This window comes from Acinonyx jubatus, chromosome B1, assembly GCF_027475565.1.
Source record: "Acinonyx jubatus isolate Ajub_Pintada_27869175 chromosome B1, VMU_Ajub_asm_v1.0, whole genome shotgun sequence".
NCBI classification, from domain to species: domain Eukaryota; kingdom Metazoa; phylum Chordata; class Mammalia; order Carnivora; family Felidae; genus Acinonyx; species Acinonyx jubatus.
In genome coordinates this window covers 42069904-42090796 of record NC_069382.1, presented here as the reverse complement: position 1 = coordinate 42090796, position 20893 = coordinate 42069904, and the positions used below count along the sequence as shown (strand labels likewise).

Genomic DNA, 20893 nt, shown 5'->3' with positions numbered 1-20893 from the left:
ATAACTACTAAACTAGCTCTACAAGAGATATTAAAGGGGGCCCTTTGAGTGCAAAGACCATAAGTGATAATATGAAAAGTAAAAAATATAAAAAATATAAAAAATATAAAAAAATATAAAGGTAAAAATATGTGTTTCTGTAAAAAGTAGCCAAGGTTTTCATAAAAGGATATAAAATATGATGCCTAATATCTGAAGTGTGAAAGGGAGAGGAGTAATGAATGAGATCAAAATTAAGCTACCATCAATTTAATATAGACTGCTATATGTAGAAGTTGTTATATATAAACCTTGTAGTAACCACAAATAAAAAAAAAACAGTAATAGAAATTCTGCAAAAAATAGAATAAGGTATTCAGGTGTATCACTAAATAAAACCAAAAAACTATGAAAGAGATAAAGAGAAGAAAGGATCAGAGAAAAGCTATCAAAAAATCACAAATCAGATAATAAAATGGCAATAAATATCTATCAAAAGTTACTTGGAATGTGAATGGACTCGAAGCAAAAGACTCATTTCAGACTTAAAGACACCTGCAGATTGAAAGTGAGGAGATAGAGAAACACTAATCAGGGAAATGGATGTCAAAAGAAACCCAGAGTAGCAATACTTACTTAGACAAAATAGACTTTAAAAAAAGTTTAAATTCTAATCAACGTACAGTGTAATATTACTTTTAGATATACAATATAGTGATTCAACAGTTCCATACAGCACCTGGTGCTCATCAAAACAAGTTCAGTTCTTAACCCCATCACCTGTTTAACACGTCTCCCCATGCATCCCCCTTCTAGTAACTATCAGTTTGTTCTCTATAGTTAAGAGTCTGTTTCTTTGTTTGGCTCTCTTTTTCCCCTTTGCTCATTTGTTTCTTAACTTTCACATATGTGTGAAATCATATATTTGTCTTTCTCTGACTTATTTCACTTAGCATAATACTCTTTAGATCCATCCATGTCATTGCAATTGGCAAGATTTCATTCTTTTTTATGGCTGAATAACATTCCATTGTACATACATGTCACATCTTCTTTATCAATTTATAAATCAGCGGACACTTGGGCTGTTTCCATAATTTGGCTATTGTAGTTAATGCTACTATTGACACTGGGGTGCATGCATTCCTTTGAATGAGTGTTTTGTATTTTGGGAATATATACTCAGTAGTATTTTTGTATTCTTTGGTTAAATACCTAGTAGTGCAATTGCTGGGTCATAGGGTAGTTCTATTTTTAACTATTTGAGGAATCTCCTTACTATTTCCCAGAGTGGCTGAACCAGTTTGCATTCCCACCAACAGTGCAAAGGGTTCCCCTTTCTCAACATCCTCACAAACTGAGAAACAGACTCTTAATTATAGGGAAGAAACAGATGTTTGCCAGAGGAGAGGTAGCTGAGGTAATGAGTTAATTAGGTTATGGGATTAAGGAGTGCACTTGTCATAATGAACACTGTGTGATGTATGAAATCTGAAACTAATATAGCACTGTATGTTAAATATACTGAAAATAAAATTAAAAAAGAAAAAAAAAGAAAAAAAAAGGCAACCTACTGATTAGGATGAGATATTTGCAAATGAGATGCCTGATAAGGGATTAATATACAAAAAATATATAGACTTTATATGACTCAACATTATTTAAAAATGGGCAGAGAAGTTGAATAGACATTTTTTTCAAAGAAGACATCCAAATGGCCAATGGACACATGAAAAGATGCTCAACATCACTAATCACTAGGGAAATGCAAATCAAAATCACAATGAGATCTCACCTTACACCAGAAAGAATGGGTAACAATCAAAAAGATAAGAAATAAATATTAGAGAGGATGAGGAGAAAGGGTCCCTGTATACTGTTGGTGGAGCCATTAAGGAATGAAGTATGGAGGTTCCTCAAAAAATGAAAAATAGAAATTCATATGGTTCAATATTTCCACTACCAGTATGTACCCAAAGAAAGCAAAAACACTATTTCAAAAATATACATCCACCCCTACACTTATTGCAACATTATTTACAATAGCCAAGACATGGAAGCTACCTACCGTCAATGGATGAGTGGATAAGGAAAAGTGGTATATATACCATGGTGTGTGTATATATAAATATAAATAAATAAATATATATATATTTTAATATACACACATTTATATGTGTGTGTGTATATATATATATATATGTACCATGCACACACACATACACACACACACACAATGAGATATAATGCAGCTGTAGAAAAGGTTGAGATTGTGCCATTTGAGACAACATGGATGTACCTAGATGACAATTTTTAAGTGAAAACAGACTGAGATAGACAAGTAACATACTATTGCACTCATAAGTTGAATCTAAAACAAAACAAACAAAAAAACAAAAAAAAACCCCACCAAATGAACAAGCAAAAAGCAGAATCAGACCTATAAATACAGAGAACAAACTGATGGTTCCTAGAGCGGTATGAAGGGAATGGTTGGGCAAATGGGTGAATGGGGAGAGGGAGATACAGGCTATGGAATGAATAAGTCACAGGAATAAAGTGCATAGTGTAAGGGATATAGTCATTGATATTGTGAATAACATATAAACTTGTCAAAGCACAAAGTTGTACACCTGAAACTAATATATAATGTGTGAATTATACTAAAAAAAACTCAATGTAAAGTGAAAAGAAATGCATACATATATATAACACAAACATTTTACACACATACTATAAACTCACATATTTAGTGGGATCATGGTGGAATAAAGTTTTATCCATAAACTTAAAGAACAAAACCAGAAAAAAAGATGATAGTTCTTAGATTTTATGAGTCGACCATTTCACAATACCACAATATCAAAAAGTTACCAAAAAACCCCACCCAAACAAAAGTAAGTTGTCATGACAAATTTTAAATGTAGTGATATATGTTGGTGGCTAGGGCTTAATATCATTAATATAATGCTTACAAATAAAGGAAATAAACACATGAATACATCAACATAAATATAGACACAGAAATATTAAATAAATAATAGTGTGCAAGTATGTAAAATTTTCTGTATACTAATAATAAATATTAATATTGAAGCAAGTAGAAACACATAGTGATTTGTGACTATCCACTTTACTAATTTTTAAATATTACTATCAGTCTTGTGACATATCATTATTTTATGCTACAGGAAGAAGGAAATTGAAGTATATTATGAAGAGCCATTAATATTTTTGTGCTCTCTTATCTAATAATTTCTAGAATTAATATTTAATGTAAGGTCTGTGAGTAAAAAAATTACAAACTTTTTTCTTTGAAACATTATTTATGTTAATAAAATGTTGTTATAATTTAGAACCTCTATTCTGTCACATCCATAAGTTATTAAATATTCCAAAGATGATATCTTGAAGAGGTTTGGTAAGATAGAAAAGTACTAATGATACAATGAATGAAAAAAATCTAAGAATTTAGAGTGCATACATTTATATATTCCTATAAGATTGAAAGAAACTGCATTGAGTTTTTTACAGTCAATTCCTTGAGCATGGAAGAATGAATGATTTCATTACCATTGTTTTTCCAATGCTGAAAATATAAGTTTAACTGAAGTGGTGTTAAAAATAAATACAGAAGTAAAAATCATACTATGATTGTAATTAACTTAGGGAAATATTTTGTGTATTTTGACAATAAATACAATTACATATTTCATTGAAAATTCCTATTATTTTTTTCTGTTTGCTTTTAGGAATGCGCTCACAAAAAATGCTGTAATCCTGTAAGTTGTACTCTAATTGGAAATGCAGAGTGTGGCAGTGGACCATGCTGTGATAGAAGAACTTGTCTGGTAAGCTTTCAAAATACTACATGATTTCCTTTCATAATTTGTGTTCTTGTGTGTCCATTTTTTTAGCATTTTTTAAGCTTTGTTTTTTTGCACAACTTCAAATATGTAACTTTATGGACCTGATTCATACATAATTGATTTCTAAGTTCAGAAGATGTACTTAGATCTTTTTCAGCCTTCTTAGCTATGCCTTCCATTGCACTGTTTTTAGTCTCTACTCAGGGCCCATCCAGTTATTATTCAATATCAATTCCAGATTATTTGGGTGCTATGAATTTCTCTTGGTCATATCTGAATGTAGCTCTTCATAACCAAGCAACTTATGGCAAAAAATTAAAAATAAGGCACCCAACACACAGTTGATGTACAATGTTTGAATAAACATAATAATAATAATAATAATAACAATAAAGCTCTCATTTTGAGAATAGCAGAAAAGGAGTCCATGTAGAGTAGTCAGCAACATATGGCATGTCTACTATTCAAGTTTTATCTTTTCAAGGGACCGCTGGTCCTGGAACTGAATTGAATCCTTAACTTCCTTTGGGAAATTTCCCCTTCACATTCCTTTATAGCCACACCTGAAAGGAGACTCAGTAAGATTTGACTTTTGGGGATTGCTTCATCTTGCCTTTTTTGTGTCACTTTCAGGAGTCAATGACCATCAAAATCTGATTAGAAATTTGCTAGGTGTCTGTCAGTAAAATCTATCCTAACATAATTCTACTTTGTTCTGTGTGTGTTTTTCACTCTTTATGCTAATAATTAAAGCCACTTGTCCCTTGTCTTCAAGGATGCAAACGTAGAGTTTCTGCTACTTAGCAATAAACCTTGTTGCTCTTCCCTTCACCAGAGCGCTCACCTTGTCCTTTGTTTCCAAATCAGCAGGATTGAACAAATAAGGCTTTTCTACACAGCCCATTGCCCTTTCTCTACAACCCAAAGGGCAGTTCTTTAAAATGGGGACAATTCTTACATTTGGTAGAGCCTTTAAAAGGATTAGGTGAAGAAAAACTTGCCATAAAACTTACCATTTGCAGGTGAACAATTTAGTGATATTCAGTACATTCAGTGTTATGCAACTGCCACCTCTATCTAGTTCCAAAACAAGTTCCTCAATCAAACAGGAGACTCCTGGGGCATTAATAAGCACTTGCTCTCCTTTCTTCCTTCCCCTCAGTCCTGGCTGGACAGCACCAATTTGTGTTCTGTCTGGAGTAACCTATTCTGGTTATTTCATACGAACCATAGAATATGTGACCTTTTGTGTCTGGATTTCTTCACTTAACATAGTGTTGAATATTCATTCATCTTGTAGCCTATGTATCAGTGTTCCTTTATATGGCTGAAAATATTCCATTGCATGAATATACCACAGTTTATTAATCTATTCATTCATTGATGAACATTTAGGTTTTTTCCAATCTATTTCACTCGCGGTTTCAAGTAAATTCGTAATTTGACTTTAAGTAGTTAAAATGCAATAATAATGGAAATGATAGAAATACACTGTTCTTGTTTAAATTTTTTTACATTTTTTGGTTTACTACTTTAAAAATATATTTGTTTTTCTTTGTCTCATAGATAGCTGAAAGAGGACGTTTATGTAGGAAAATGACAGATCCATGTGATTTTCCAGAATTTTGCAATGGAACATCTGAGGCTTGTGTACCTGATGTGAAATCTGCTGATTTAGAACCATGTAATAATAATACTGCCTATTGCTATGAGGGAATATGCCGAGATCCAGATGTACAGTGTGAAGCATTATTTGGAAAATGTAATAGCTGTATCTTTTTTCTGGGGTTCCTTTTCAAACTGTATTTTTCTACAGTCAGTAAAACATCCTATAGCCATAATAAAGGGTAATGTTTGTTTAAAATCCAAATGTGAAAAAAAATAGTTAATCATTATGACTTTGAACTATATCAAGAGGCAAAATAGGCCTAATAAGTACAGAACAAAAAAATAGTATATTAATCAAATTTCACGTGATTGGCGCAAAGAGGAGTAGAATATTAGAATTGTAGGTAAGAGAGCAAATGACTGCTTTCTTAATCATTTCTGCCTTTGACACAATTTTCCTATTCTCAAGTGGGTAGTTTTTAGTGTTTCTCCTTCTTGTATAGCCAGTAGATGACACTAAAAAATTATAGTAGATGACACTTACTGGGCATTGCTGTTGTCCAGATGTTTCTATATTAATTTACCACTTTTGTTTTTTTAAGATAGTAATTGTAACTATTTATATTTTCAGTTGCTAAAGTTTCTACTTATCTATGTGCACAAGAAGTGAATTTTCACGCAGATCAATTTGGAAACTGTGCCAAACATGGTTGCAATTTTCGGTGTGTATTTAGACTACTATACTTAAAAATTTTTTTTAAATGTTTATTTACTTTTTACACAGAGAGAGAGGTAGATCATGAGTGGGGAGGGGGGTGGAAGTGAGAGGGAGACACAGAATCCAAAACAGGCTCTAGGCTCAGAGCTGTCAGCACAGAGCCTGACGCGGGGCCTGAACCCATGAACCATGAGATCATGACCTGAGTGGAAGTTGGCCGCCCAACTGACTAAGCCACTCAGGTGCTCAAGACTACTATACTTTTTAAAATGCATGTTTGTGTGTGTGTGTGTGTGTGTGTGTGTGTGCGCACGCAAAAATAAGTTAATATAAATGAGAGATGAACCTAGTGTATACAGATAAATTTATTTGTCATGCTTCATATGTTCTGAATAACTTTGGTGTTATGATCTGAATAACATTTTGAATTATCTTCATGTTCTGAATTGTTAATGATTTAATATATTGTGTTCCTAAGAGACATATGAGCAACCTTTTTTTGCCTTATATTGCCAGGCATATCCTTTGTGGAAAGATAGTTTGTCACTGGACACATTCACAGATAGTACCAGTAAAAACTTTTAATGTTCAATATACTTACCTTGGAGGCCATATATGTTTGTCAGCATATTTGAGAAATGAAACACAATCTTCAGAGTATGATTTTACTCAAGTGCATAATGGCACGATATGTGGTCAAAATAAGGTAAATAAAAATTTTACTTTGTTCCATATACGATGTTTGTGTGTCTGAGTATCTGTGTATGAATGTGTTTGTGCATGAGAAAGAAAAAAAGTGAGAGATATAAGGAAGGATGAGGTCCAACATGGTAGTCTGGGAAGACCCTGAACTCACTTCCTCCCTGGACAAACTGAATCTTCACTGAGATATCAAGCAGTTCCTCCTGGAGAGAGAGACAGAGAGAGAGAGAGAGGGAGATTTCAAATTATTCATTCATAAATAATGTTACAAATTTTGGTTACTGTATCATGATCTTAAGATTGGAAGGACAGAATTTCTTTTAGTCAAAGGAATGCTTGCTTCATTATCTGTCATTCTTTTATTATAAGTTTTGCTGTAGATATTTAAACTTGTTTTTTCATACTTAAGAATCTAAGCCTCTTTGTTAGGCCAGGATCTAATCTGCAAAAATTTGTATGAACAAAGAACAAAAAAGAATCAGATAATATGCCAGAAAAGCAAGTCAGAACAACCTAAGAACAACAAAGAAAAGCAAAAAAAAAAAAAAAAAAAAGCCAAGCCAAGAATTTGATCTTTCTGTAATTGACAAGGGGAATAAGTTTGATATACATATCAAGTTTATATATATATATATGTATATATATATATACACACACACGTACATATATATATATACACATACATATATACATATATATATATGCATACACACATATACATACATACATATATAAAATTTGGCCTTGCCACAAGACACAATAATAAAACAGAGTTTAAGCTTTATTTTTTCTTAAAAATTTTGAGAAACAGAATAAAAGATTTTTAAATTGGTACCATTAAAAAATTAGTTGACTGGGGTGCCTGGGTGGCTCAGTTGGTTAAGTGTGTGACTCTTGGTTTCAGCTCAGGTCATGATCTCATGATTTGTGGGATTGAGACCTGCACTGGGCTTTGTGCTGACAGTGTGGAGCCTGCTTGGAATTCACCCTCTCCCTCACTCTCTGCCTCTCCCATGCTCACACTCTCTTTCAAAATAAATAAATAAAAAGTTTTAAAAAATAGTTGACCAAAGGAAAAAAGTAAACAATTATCTCACATTTTATTAAAATATTTGCATTAAGATATAATATTTTAAGAAATGACAATTCAGAGGAAAATGGAAGTGACTAGTAAACATCTCAGAATGAGAAAAGATATTCTGACATAAAAATGAGGTATTGCAAAGAAAGATACTAGTACTGACTACATTAAAAATAATATGTCATCCTTTCAAAGATAATCTAAACTGAAAAAATAATTTACAATAAATATGACAGAGCAAATGTGTAAATTCATTAACTAATTTAATGTTTCATTAATACACACTAAAATGGTGTGTGTGTGTGTGTGTGTGTGTGTGTGGTATAATTTGGTCTTTGTCCCTGGTTTCTGGCATGGAGCATCTAAATCCCCTTAGAATTTCCTGTGTGATAGGAATGTTTTTTGTTATTCATCCCCTCCCAATCAAACCTGAGTTTATGCTAATGAAGTGACTTAGGGTGGGGTTTCTAGACAGGTTCAGGATGGGGTTGGTTACCAGAAAGACCAAATGACTAGAGTTTAAACTTTTAGCCTCACTCACAGACCATCAGGAAGGAAAGTGGTGTGACTAGAGTTTGAACTTTATAAAAACTTTTGAACATTGAGATTCAGAGACTTTCTAAACTGATGAACAAATCAACTTGCTGCAATGATGAGATGTTTGGAGATGTTATGGAAACTATGACTTCCTCCTTGCCCCTTCACTCCCAATATATCTTGCACTCTATATTTCTTCCATTTAGCTGTTGCTGAGTTGTATCCTTTGTAATAAACTGGTAAACATAAGTAAAGTGTTTTCCTGAGTTCTGTGAGCCAAATGAGCAAATTAGCAAACCTGAGGAGGGGGCCATGGAAATCTCCAATTTATAGCCAGTTGGTCAAAAGTGTGGATGGGATTTGCATCTGGTATCTGAAATGGGGGCAGTCTTGTGGCATTGAACCTTTCAAGTTGTGCAATCGGATTTTAACTCCAAATAGTGTCAGAATTGACTTATATGGAATTGTGGGACACCCAGTTGGTATCAGAGAAAACATCACATAATATATATGTATATCACAATATATGTGTATATTATGTATATGTGTGCATGCACACACATGCACACACACACACTGATATAGATCAATGCAAAAAAAATCTCATGAAATTGAACATATGACTAAGAAACATGAAAAAGTTCTACCTAACTTGTGATTAAGTAAATACAAAGTAAATGAATATGTAACCATTATTTTTGTGTTATTTGGGCTTTGAGAATAATATTTGATGGTGAGAAGCATACCTTACTATCATCTTAAACCTAGTATAAATTAGCACCTGCTTTCTGGAAAGTGATTTAGAAATGTGTAAAGAGTTTAATATATTAACATACTTTTTAAGCTATTTTTAATGTAATAATAAATTAATTTTTAGATATAAGAAATATACATTTGTATAGAGCAATTATGATGTGAGTTACAATACAGAATAAAATGAAGACACATTAAACACCCAATTGTAGGTAGGCCAGACAAATTACAGTATACTATATTTATCCAGTGACATTTGTAAATAATTGTTAGTTACATGGATATATATTTCCAATATAGTGAGTGAGAAGTCAGGGAAAAACCTACAAAACATGCATTTGTACTGTTTGGATTGCACATGGAAATTCTGTGGTTTGTGATTTTTACTAAATATTGTTTTTTTGGCTTAAGTTGTCTTGCTGTTCCTTCACAAGCCGAAATTGTAACAGCCCTGTGACTTTATGTCTTTATAGCTTTACAATGGTAAAAAATGAAATTTTTATAAAGAGTCTTAGAATCATGATATTGTGAGATTGATAGCATTTAAAGGCATTTGTAACCTAGGAAGACTAAATAAAAGACACGCAAGACAGCTTCTACATTGACAATTGCAAAGTAGTGCAAAGCATTACTAGACAGAGAAGATCTACATAATAGAGGGATAAGCCATCCTCATTTATTTTTAAGACTTAATATTGTTATGATGTCAATGTTCTCAAAATCAATTAATGAATATGATACCATCAAAAATCAAACTCCAGATTTTTGTTTTTGGTTTTGCTTTTATTTATTTATTTTTTTGGTGGAGGAGGGGATGCATTGTTGTTGAAAATTGAAAACTGACTTAAAGGTTTATATGAAAATGCAAAGGGCAGAAATACAAAATGGTCACTAATTTTTTTAAAAATTTAAATCCAAGTGCGTTAACATATAGTGTAATAATGGTTTCAGTAGAATTTAGTGATTCATCACTTAAATATAACACCAAGTGCTCTTCCCAATAAGTGTCCTCCTTAATGCCCATCACCCATTTAGCCCATCCCCCTGCCCAACACCCCTCCAACACCCCTCAGTTTGCTCTCTGTCTTTAAACGCCTTTTATGGTTTGCCTCCCTCTCTGTTTTTATCCTACTTTTCCTTCTGTTCTCCTATATTCATCCGTTTTTTTTCTTAAATTCCACATATGAGTGTAATCATATGATATTTGTCTTTCTTTGGTTAATTTTGCTTTGCATAATACATACTAGTTACGGGGCGCCTGGGTGGCTCAGTCGGTTAAGCGGCTGACTTCGGTTCAGGTCATGATCTCACGGTGTGTGAGTTCGAGCCCCGCGCCGGGCTCTGTGCTGACAGCTCAGAGCCTGGAGCCTGTTTCAATTCTGTGTCTCCCTCTCTCTGACCCTCCCCCGTTCATGCTCTGTCTGTGTGTCAAAAATAAATAAACGTTAAAAAAAATTAAAAAAAAAATACGTTCTAGTTCCATCCACATTGTTGCAAAAGGCAAGATTTCATTCTTTTTGATCACTGAGTAATATACCACTGTATGTATATACACCGTATCTTCTTTATCCATTCAGAAGAATAAACCTGGACCACTTTCTTATACCATACACAAAAATAAACTCAAAATGGATGAAAGACCTAAATGTAAGACAGGAAACCATCAAAACCCTAGAGGAAGCAGTCAACAAACACTTTGGCCTCAGTCACAGTGACTTCTTACTAAATATGTCTCCGGAGGCAAGGGAAACAAAAGCAAAAATGAACTACTGGAACCTCATCAAAATAAAAAGCTTCTGCACAGTGAAGGAAACAATCAACAAAAAAAGCCAACCGGTGGAATGGGAGAAGATATTTGCAAATGACATGTGGGATAAAGGGTTAGTATCCAAAATCTATAAAGAACTCACCAAACTCAATACCCAAATAACAAATTGTCAATGTAATTTTATTTTTAAAATTTTTTTTTTCAACGTTTATTTATTTTTGGACAGAGAGAGACAGAGCATGAACGGGGGAGGGGCAGAGAGAGAGGGAGACACAGAATCGGAAACAGGCTCCAGGCTCTGAGCCATCAGCCCAGAGCCTGACGTGGGCTCGAACTCACGGACTGTGAGATCGTGACCTGGCTGAAGTCGGACGCTTAACCGACTGCGCCACCCAGGCGCCCCCTTTTTTTTTTTAATTTTTTTTTTCAACGTTTATTTATTTTTGGGACAGAGAGAGACAGAGCATGAACGGGGGAGGGGCAGAGAGAGAGGGAGACACAGAATCGGAATCAACGTAATTTTAAAGAAGAAAATGGAAACTGGAAATTCATACTACCAAATATCAAGATTTATTGTAAAGTTAAAACAATTAAAGCATTGCAATATTGGTATGATGATAAACTGACTTCTAGACTAAAATAGAAAATATTATTTCAGAGGAACTGCAGATCAAAATGTTTTAATAAATACCTCAGAGAAAGCTTAGGGTCTGATATACTCAAAGATTTCTTAAATGCTACAAAATGAGTTAAATATAAAGGAAAATATTGATAAATGTATTATGTGATGATTAAAAATTACAGGTAGAGATTTGGGGTTCCAGAATGAGGTACTATACATACTTTTCTATTGTGTACAGTTAAAAACAGTTTTATATGTAAAGCTAACATAATACTGTGAAAGCTGAAGAGAGAAAGGCAAGACTAGGTAGGGACTTCGGAACCCAAGGAACAACACAGCAGTGAGTTTCCTTTCATTTTTGCCTCATATATCGCAACCTGGGTGTCAGAAAAGCTAGCAACTCGGAAGTGCCAAATGGAACTGACAAAAAAGAGTCATCAAGGAAAGCCTGACTTCTTTATCCAAAGGGGCAGTCAAGAAAACAGTATACTTTTAAATAATAACTGCTCTACTTCAACCACACAACATAGAAAGAATTGTGGTCATACCTTCACTCTAACCAGGGTGGTATGAGCAGAAGCCTACTGGTGTCTGTCTTTCCCTGACCCTTGTAGTAATTAGGAGGCCCTCTCATCTCAGGTGATATCCCTTGTCCCTTGTCTAGAACTCTAAAGAGAACTGCTAAAACAGGTTTAAACAGGATTCAGAATCGCATAATACTCAAAATATCTAGGTTTCAATAAAAAATCAGTCTTAATACCAAGAACCAAGAAAATCTCAATTTGAAAGAGAAAAAAACACTAACATCATAACACCAAGATTACACCAATATACTTTAAAGAATGTAAAGCAGCCATCATTAGCGTATTTCAAGAGCAATTACAAACATGCTCTTGAAACTACTAATGGAATGATAGAAAGTTCCAGCACACACAGAGAAGATATAAAAAAGAACCAACTGGAAATTTTAGAAATAAAAAAAAAATTATAGGGGCACCTGGGTGGCTCAGTTGGTTAAGTATATGACTCTTGGTTTTCAGCTCAGGTCATGATCTCACAGTTTTGTTAGTTTGAGCCCCGCATTGAACTGTGCTGACAGAGCAGAGCCTGCTTGGGATTCTCTCTCTCTCCCTCTCTATCTGTCCCTCCCCCACTCACAAATAAATATTTCTGTCTCTCTCAAAATAAATAAATAAACTTAAAAAATAATAATTTATAAAACTTGGTGATGGGCTCAGGAGCAGAATGAAGGTGGCAGGGTAAAGAATCAGTAAAGCTGAGGATAGAACCATAGAAAATACCCAATCTGAATAACAGAAAGTACACTGAAAAAACAATGAATAGAGCCTCAGGGATGTGTGAGATTATAGCAAAAGATATAATATCCATGATATTGTCATTCTAGAAGAATAAGAGAAAGAATTTAAGGATGGAAAAGTATATGAGGAAATAATGCCTGGAAAGTTTCCAGATTTGCCAAAAGGCATAAGCCTAAAAATGCAAGAAGCTGAAAGAATGTCATATAGGATGAACCTAGTAAAATTCACAGTTGGATACAGCATAATTAAATTTATGAAAATTAAGACAAAGAATCTTAAAAGTAGTGAGAGTGAAACAACATCTTACCTTCAGGGAAAATACAATTACAATGACAAGAACTGAAATGAGACCATATGGGAACTAGATATACAAATGCCACAGATTACTGTGCTGATTTGTCCCACCAGCCGTATGACTGCTTAAAGCTTTACAGATCAATTCACTCATCTCTCCAGCAGTGATTGTCTCCTGGGAAAGTCTGATCATTAGCCTATGCCCAACTGGCCAATGTCCCCATGTGGGGAAAACAAAGAAAGGAGTGAGGGAGGAAGGAAATGGAAGGAAGGGAAGTGAAGGGAAGGGGGAAGTGAGGGAGGAAGAAAGTTTCTCCCTATTTGGTTCAGTAGGAGCTTTAAACTGGCATGACTTTTTACTCTCACACTATTGCTAATAAAAAAAAAAACAACTAATTGGCAGCCTTTTCCATGTGACAGGGGTTTGTCCAATGACAGTCTTCATTGTGGAAACTGGCTTTTAGGCCATGATACTGCATTGGATGGCACTCTTCTAGAGGACAAACCATTTGAAAAGCCCCAATTCTGTAGTCACCATTAATTCAGTTGGTTTAGAAAACAAAATACCTTTCTAAACTTTCTCCTTTGGGATAAAAGTGTTGTGTCGACTACATTTTGTAACTGGGAGAAAGGAGAGGTGAGTAGTGAATATGAAAGCTAACTACTTCTGTGGTTTTGAGGACAGATTTCCATTGATAATTCTGCATTTTAGCCACCCTTCCCTACCTGCCTTTTTGACTCTTCTTCCTCTGCTTTTCCTTCTTACTCAGGCTGCAGTTCCTCCAGAGCATTCAAGGTTGATCAACCAGGGTTTCTCCTTTACCATTGTATTTGATGATGTTGCTTCCTCACCTCATTTTATCCACCAGGGCCTTCATTTTATTTCAAAATCCCAGGAAGTTCTTAGATCTTTTATCTTCAAATTGCCTCTTTCTGATACTCCTTTACTCACATTAATTAGGAAAAGGGGAGCTGTTGTGAGTGAATTTGATGTGGAGTTTTTCTGTGGTTATTTTAAAAATTCATCCAAGATATACTTTATTTTATGTGTTACTTTTCCTTGTTCAGTTGATTTCAGAGTGGTTGGAAAGGAAAGACTTCTTTATCTTACTCTCACTAAATGTGGGTCCTTTGTAAAAATTATCTTGATAGATAAAAAGAAAGAGGGAGAGGAGGGAGACTTTATTTATTAACATCTAATAGAAAGTACATCTGGAAGAAAAGTACATCTTCCTTATTAATCATAATGAAATTTTAAATAAAACACTCATATATTGAATACTGTTATATACTGGGTGAAGAGTATACTGCATGGAGATAGGCACATTCCAGCAATGTAAGTTTGCTTAATATTGGATATGACAGAAAGCCTTCTGATTTTTTTATTTATAAGGCTTAGAACAGGAGAAGTGATTCTAGTTCACGTACGTAGGCCAGGGAAGATGAACATATCTCAGCACATTCATTTCGAACTTGAAAAGGGATATGTTTGGGACATTTAAATGTCCAAAACTAGATCAGCTAATCAATGAATTGATGATTAAAATTAACTCCCTTTTTCTTACCTGGGACTCTACAAAGATATGCTTATATAATCCAGGCATTTCTCTTTAGGAATTTGTTTTTTCTTTTCCTTGAAACATGGTATGGCTGCTTCTGGGACACTGTTTGTGTCTCTTGTTCAAAGAAGGAAGTCTTATATATTAGTTTATATTCAAAACATCATCTCAACCATTGCCCAGGCCTAGCTACTTTTGTAGCGTCTCTTGTTTTTGCTGTCATGACAAAAGAGCCAGCTGCAAATTGATCCGTTACTTGAAGGAAATTGTATCAGAAGCATGGGTCTTAACTTTTCCTGACTTTTCCCCCTAAAGACAACCCAATGAAATATGACTAGTTATTATTGCCTCAATGGCAATGTTTAAGGAGCACTAGAATGAAAATGATTTTGTGCACAGGTAATGCTGGATTGTACAAAATTTTGTTATTCTTGCTGGCTTCATCAGAGCACTTCCAGTTATTGAACAACTGATATTCTATCCTTTATGATTGGTTAATGGTGATAGAAAATAATGATTTTTAAGACTATTCATCATACAATGTATATTCTATCAGATAACCTGAGAAAAGCTGACAGATAATTTTTACTGACTTCCCTAAAGATATTAAAATTAAATTAAAATTTGGATAGAGGAATAAGCACTTAAAGTCCACATGCAAATGAGGTAAATAAACAAATAATTCAAAAAGTATCTTGTGTTTAGTGAGCATTTACTATGTGTGTCCAACAAATTATTTCATCCTTATAACCTACATTTGAATAAATTTGGGTTATCAATTGCTGTTCCAAATTCAAAGTTGGATAAGCTAAAGCACGGAGGGATTAAATAACTTTCTCTAGAACACGGTGCGAATGTAAAAGACAAGAGATATTGTCATTAAAGTTGAAAATAAATATAAAAATTATAAGAACACTGGTATTTAGCATTGATCAATATGAGGCTCTGTGACTAAAGTAGTTCCTGCACTGAGTATTGGCTCTATCAATAACTTATGCATGTCCCCAAAACAACACATTTATTTTTTCAAATATAAAATGAGGATGGGGCCCCTGGTTGACTCAGTTGATTAAGCATCCAACTTCAGCTCAGGTCATGATCTCGCGGTTTGTGGGTTCCAGCCTGGCATCAGGCTCTATGCTCTTGGAGCCTGGAGCCTGCTTCAGATTCTGTGTCTCTCTCTCTCTGTGCCCCTACCTCGCTTGTGCTCTCTCTTTCAAAAATAAATAAGTAAACATTTTAAATGAGGATAAAAACATCTCTTTCACGGGGTCAATCTGAGTATATACTATTAAAATGCATAGAAATGCCAGATCCTAGCTCATTACAAATAGTACAAATTGGCTGTTTTTGTTCTTACACCAATTAGTATCAATAAACTCACAGCTGTGCTCCCTCATGGGGAAAATAGAATCTCATTCTCAAAATTTTATGTGTAGTAATTATATGCCATTTGGACTCCCAGCTTCTTTTATCAGAAGAAGTAGATGTCATGAAATCCAGAGTGGTGTGTGCGTGCGTGCTGTGTGTGTGTGTGTGCATGTGTATCTGTATCTCTCTTCTGCATCTAATTTCTGTATCAAGTACAATTGCTCAACTCTTGATTTTAAATATTTTCTGTTGGTTGTTTTAACATTTCAGTATTGTTATAAAGGATTCTGTAGAGAAAGAAGTGAGAACCCAGTAAAAACAAATTGTGACTCAGTAAAAAATTGCAGTGGACATGGGGTATGTAATAGTTTCTCTATTTTTATATATAGTGTTTAAAATCCATTAGTGGCATTTTCCACTAATAATAAAGTTAAGAATTATTTGATATGGAAATTTCTTTTAGAAACTTGCAGTTAAATTAGGAAATGGATTCCACTACTTATACTTATGTACATGATTTATGTGTTAAGATTATTAAAGGCCTCATGGGCTAATAAGCTTTGAACTTTGTACAAAAATGCAAAATGAAACAGTCTGTTATTATGTTAGATTAAGAGTGTGAAATTTTGGAAATGGGCTTGTTGAAGGCTACAAATATACTTTTATACATGCTTATATAAATTTTGCTTACAATTGAATGTATGTGTACTGATATATATGTAAACACACACTTAATATACTTATATTACATGTATTACACATATTTTTGTGAGAGCAGTTTCTTGTCCACTCAGATCTCTTTTATTCCTTAGTGGCTTCAATTTATTTCCTTGTATGTTTCCTCCATACTATATTTGAAAATTCATTTACTGATGGACTTTTAGATAATGTTAAATTTTTACTTGACTAATGTTATTAATGGCACAATGAACATTGTTGTACACTCACCTTTGCACAATTATCTGATTTCTTAAATTGGTAGCAATGAAATCAGATGGGTCAAACTTATGCAGCATTTACATTTTCAGAAATATTTTGTTTTTAAGAAATATTGTACCAGTTTTGCTCTCACCTATCATGGATGAAAATGTGCATTTTCTGAAATTCTGGCCAGACTAGCTTCTCAGGTTTTTTAATCTCTTCTCACACGCTAAACTATTGTTAATTCACATTTAGTTAATAAATAAAGTTCTTAAGCATGTATGTGTGGTCATATTTGCCATTTATATTTCTCTATTTGTCCATTCACTGTGAAATTATCTATTAGGGTATAGAAATTTTGTAAATTTTGTAAATTTTTCCAAGCCAGCATTTGGCTTTAACTCTGTGGCTAGTGTCTCCTTGCCATGTCAATGCTTCATATTTTATATAATAATCCAGGAAAAAAGTGACCTAGCTGTGTGACAAGTATCAAAATTTTCTCCCAAATCACTTACATGTCCTATTATTAAGTTTCTTTTCTGTTTCTTTCCTTTCTTACTTAAAGTTTAATTTTTGCATGAACCTATTTCTAGATTCTCGGTTCTGCTTTTGACCCTGTTTTTTCTTTTCTTTTCTTTAAACTTAAATTTTAGTTAACATACAGTGCAATATTGGCTTCAGTAGAATTCAGTGATTCGTCACTTATGTACAACCCCGCTGCTCATAAAAACAAGTGCTCTCCTTAGTACCCATCACCCATCTCCCATCCATCTGTCTCTCTCAACCCACAGTTTGTTCTCTATCATTAAGAGTCTCTTGTGGTTTGTTTCCCCCTCTTCTCTTTTTTTTTACTCCCTTCCCGTATGTTTGTCTGCTTTGTTTCTTAAATTCCACAATGAGTGAAGCCATATTGTATTTGTCCTTCTCTGATTGACTAATTTCACTTAGCATTATACATTCTAGCTCCATCTGTATCATTGCAAATGGCAACATTTCATTCTTTTTGATGGCTGAGTAATATTCCATTGTATATGGACAAGTCGATGGACTTTTGGGCTCTCTCCAAAGTTTGGCTATTGTTGATAATGCTGCTATGCTATGAACACTGGAGTGCAGGGGAACCTAGGTGGCTCAGTCGGTTTAGCATCTGACCTCAGCTCAGGTCATGATCTTACAGTTTGTGGGCTTAAGCCCCATATTGGGCTCTGCTCTCACAGAGCAGAGTCTGCTTCAGATTCTGTCTCCCTCTCTTTCTCTGCCTCTCCATGTTCATGCTCTCTCTCTCTATAAAAAATAAAACAAACATAAAAAACATTGGGGTTCGTGCACCTCCTCAATCTGTATTTTTGTATCCTTTGGGTAAATATCTACTAGTGCAATTTCTGGGTCATAGAGTAGTTCTGCTTTTAACTTTTTGAGGAACCTTCATATTGTTTTCCAGAGTGGCTGCACCAGTTTGCATTCCCACCAACAGTGTAAAAGTGTTCTGCTTTTTCCGCATCCTCACCAACACTTGCTATTTCTTGTGTTGTTAATTTTAGCCATTCTGACAGGTGTGAGGTGGTATTTCATCATGGTTTTGATTTATATTTCCCTGATGATGAGTGATGCTGGGCATCTTTTCATGTGTCTGTTGACCATCTGTATGTCTTTGGAAGAGTGTCTATTCATGTCTTCTGCCCATTTCTTAACTGGATTATTTGTTTTCTGGGTGTTGAGTTTGATAAGTTCTTTATAGATTTTCGATACTAACCCTCATCTGATATGTAATTTGCAAATATCTTCTCCAATTCTGTAGGCTGCCTTTTAGTTTTGTTGATTGTTTCCTTTGCTGTGCACAAGCTTTTTATTTGAAGTCCCAATAGTTCATGTTCATTTTTGTTTCCCTTGCCTTTGGTGAAGCATCTAGTAAGAAATTGCTCCAACCAAGGTCAAAGAGGTTTCAAAATCCTTTAGGATTTTGATGGTTTCCTGTTTCACATTTAGGTCTTTCATCCATTTTGAATTTGTTTTGTGTATGGTGTAAGAAAGTGTTGCCCAGTTTCATTCTTCTGCATTTAGCTGTCTGATTTCCCAATACCATTTGCTGAAGAGACTTTTTCCATTGAATGTACTTTTACTATTTTGTCAAAGATTAGTTGGCAATCTAGTTGTCATATAATTGCGGGTCAATTTCTGGGTTTTCTATTCTGTTCCATTGATCTATACGTCTGTTTTTGGTGCCACTACCATTGTGTCCTGATGGCTACAGTTTTGTAATATAGCTTGAAATCTGGAATTGTGATGCCTCCAGTTTTGTTTTTCTTTTTCAGGATTGCTTTGACTATTTGGAGTCTTTTGTGGTTCCATACAAATTTTAGGATTGTTTGTTTTAGCTCCATGAAAAATGCTGGTGTTATTTTGATAGGGATTACATTAAATGTGTAGATTGCTTTGGGTAGTATAGATATTTTAACAATGTTTGTTCTTCCAGTACACAAGCATGGAATACTTTTCCATTTCTTTGTGTCCTCTTCAATTTCTTTCACAAGTGTTCTATAGTTTTTAGAGTATAGATCTTTTACCTCTTTAGTTAGACTTATTCCTAGGTGTCTTATTGTTTTTTGGTACAATTGCAAATGGGATCGATTCCTTGATTTCTCTTTCTGCTTCTTTGCTATTGGTGTATAGAAATGCAACAGATTTATGCACAGTGATTTTCTATCCTGTGACTGCTGAATTTATGTACTTGTTATAGCAATTTTTTGTTGGAATCATTCAGGTTTTCTACATAGAGTATCATGTTGTCTGCAAATAGTGAAAGTTTGACTTCTTCCTTGCAGATTTGTATGCCTTTATTTCTTTCTGTTGTCAATTGCTGAGGCTAACCCTTCCAGTCCTATGTTAAACAGTAATGGTGAGAGTGACATCCTTGTCTTGTTCCTGACACTACGGGAAAGGCTGTCAGTTTTTTTCCCCATTGACGATGATATTAGCTGTGACCCTTTCGATTCATCCACGAGATCACATTTATAGATATTTTCTAGCCTTCCTATTTCTAACAAATACATTTGTATCTATTTCTGGTTAAGCATGCTTTTTCCTCTTTGTTTTCCCCCATCATTTTGGTAAAAGTTCCCTCTTGTCACAGGTATTTTTTTTTAATCTAACACAATTCATATTATATGTCAACTCCCACCATTTTATAATTTCTAGCTTTACAATTTCTATAGTTTTTTAGAAGAATGCATTTCAGTTGTATCATAATGTTATCTATTTTTATTTAAAAACACAAGTGACTAATAAATGGAAATATCTATGACATTGAAAAGATATTGCATTGACATTTTTTATGTTAGATTTTATTTTAAAAATTACTTTCTGCATGAAAATACCATTAAAACTACCTATAATATATGAAATTATCATATTTTAATAACATTATCTAACAGACACTTATGCACTTAATTTTTATCTTGTACATAAAATGTTCTCTTTTTTTTTGTTTGGTTTTGATTTTAGGTTTGCAATAATAGGTTTAATTGTCACTGTGATGTTGGATATTCTCCTCCAAATTGTTATCTAAAACCATCATCACCAGGAGGAAGTTATAATGATGGGTATTGGTTTCCAGAGGGTTAGTATCTAGATGAGTGTGCTTCAGTAGAGCTTTATGTACTTATAGAAATGGTCTCCACTGATTATGTGGCTATTGAGTAACTGACATGTGCAACTAAAGAACTATAATTTCCATTTTATTTTACTTTGTTTACTTTATTTAACTTAAATTAGCCGCTTGTGGCTAGTGGCAAC

General features: G+C 34.0%; 1 protein-coding gene across 8 annotated transcripts in view; it reads left to right on the top strand.

Moving 5' to 3' along the window:
• The window catches only part of LOC106978369 (A disintegrin and metallopeptidase domain 3-like), a 151898-nt gene that overhangs the window by 83077 nt on the left and 47928 nt on the right, over positions 1–20893 (top strand). For 7 of the 8 annotated variants that reach the window (XM_015076052.3, XM_053216566.1, XM_015076051.3 and 4 more), the window contains 6 exons: positions 3732–3830; positions 5415–5610; positions 6088–6178; positions 6691–6880; positions 16451–16537; positions 20603–20717. In XM_015076052.3, the coding sequence (XP_014931538.2) occupies positions 3732–3830; positions 5415–5610; positions 6088–6178; positions 6691–6880; positions 16451–16537; positions 20603–20717 (778 nt within the window). The remainder of the gene's footprint in view (positions 1–3731; positions 3831–5414; positions 5611–6087; positions 6179–6690; positions 6881–16450; positions 16538–20602; positions 20718–20893) is intronic. The other variant, XR_008295986.1, reaches the window with a different exon arrangement.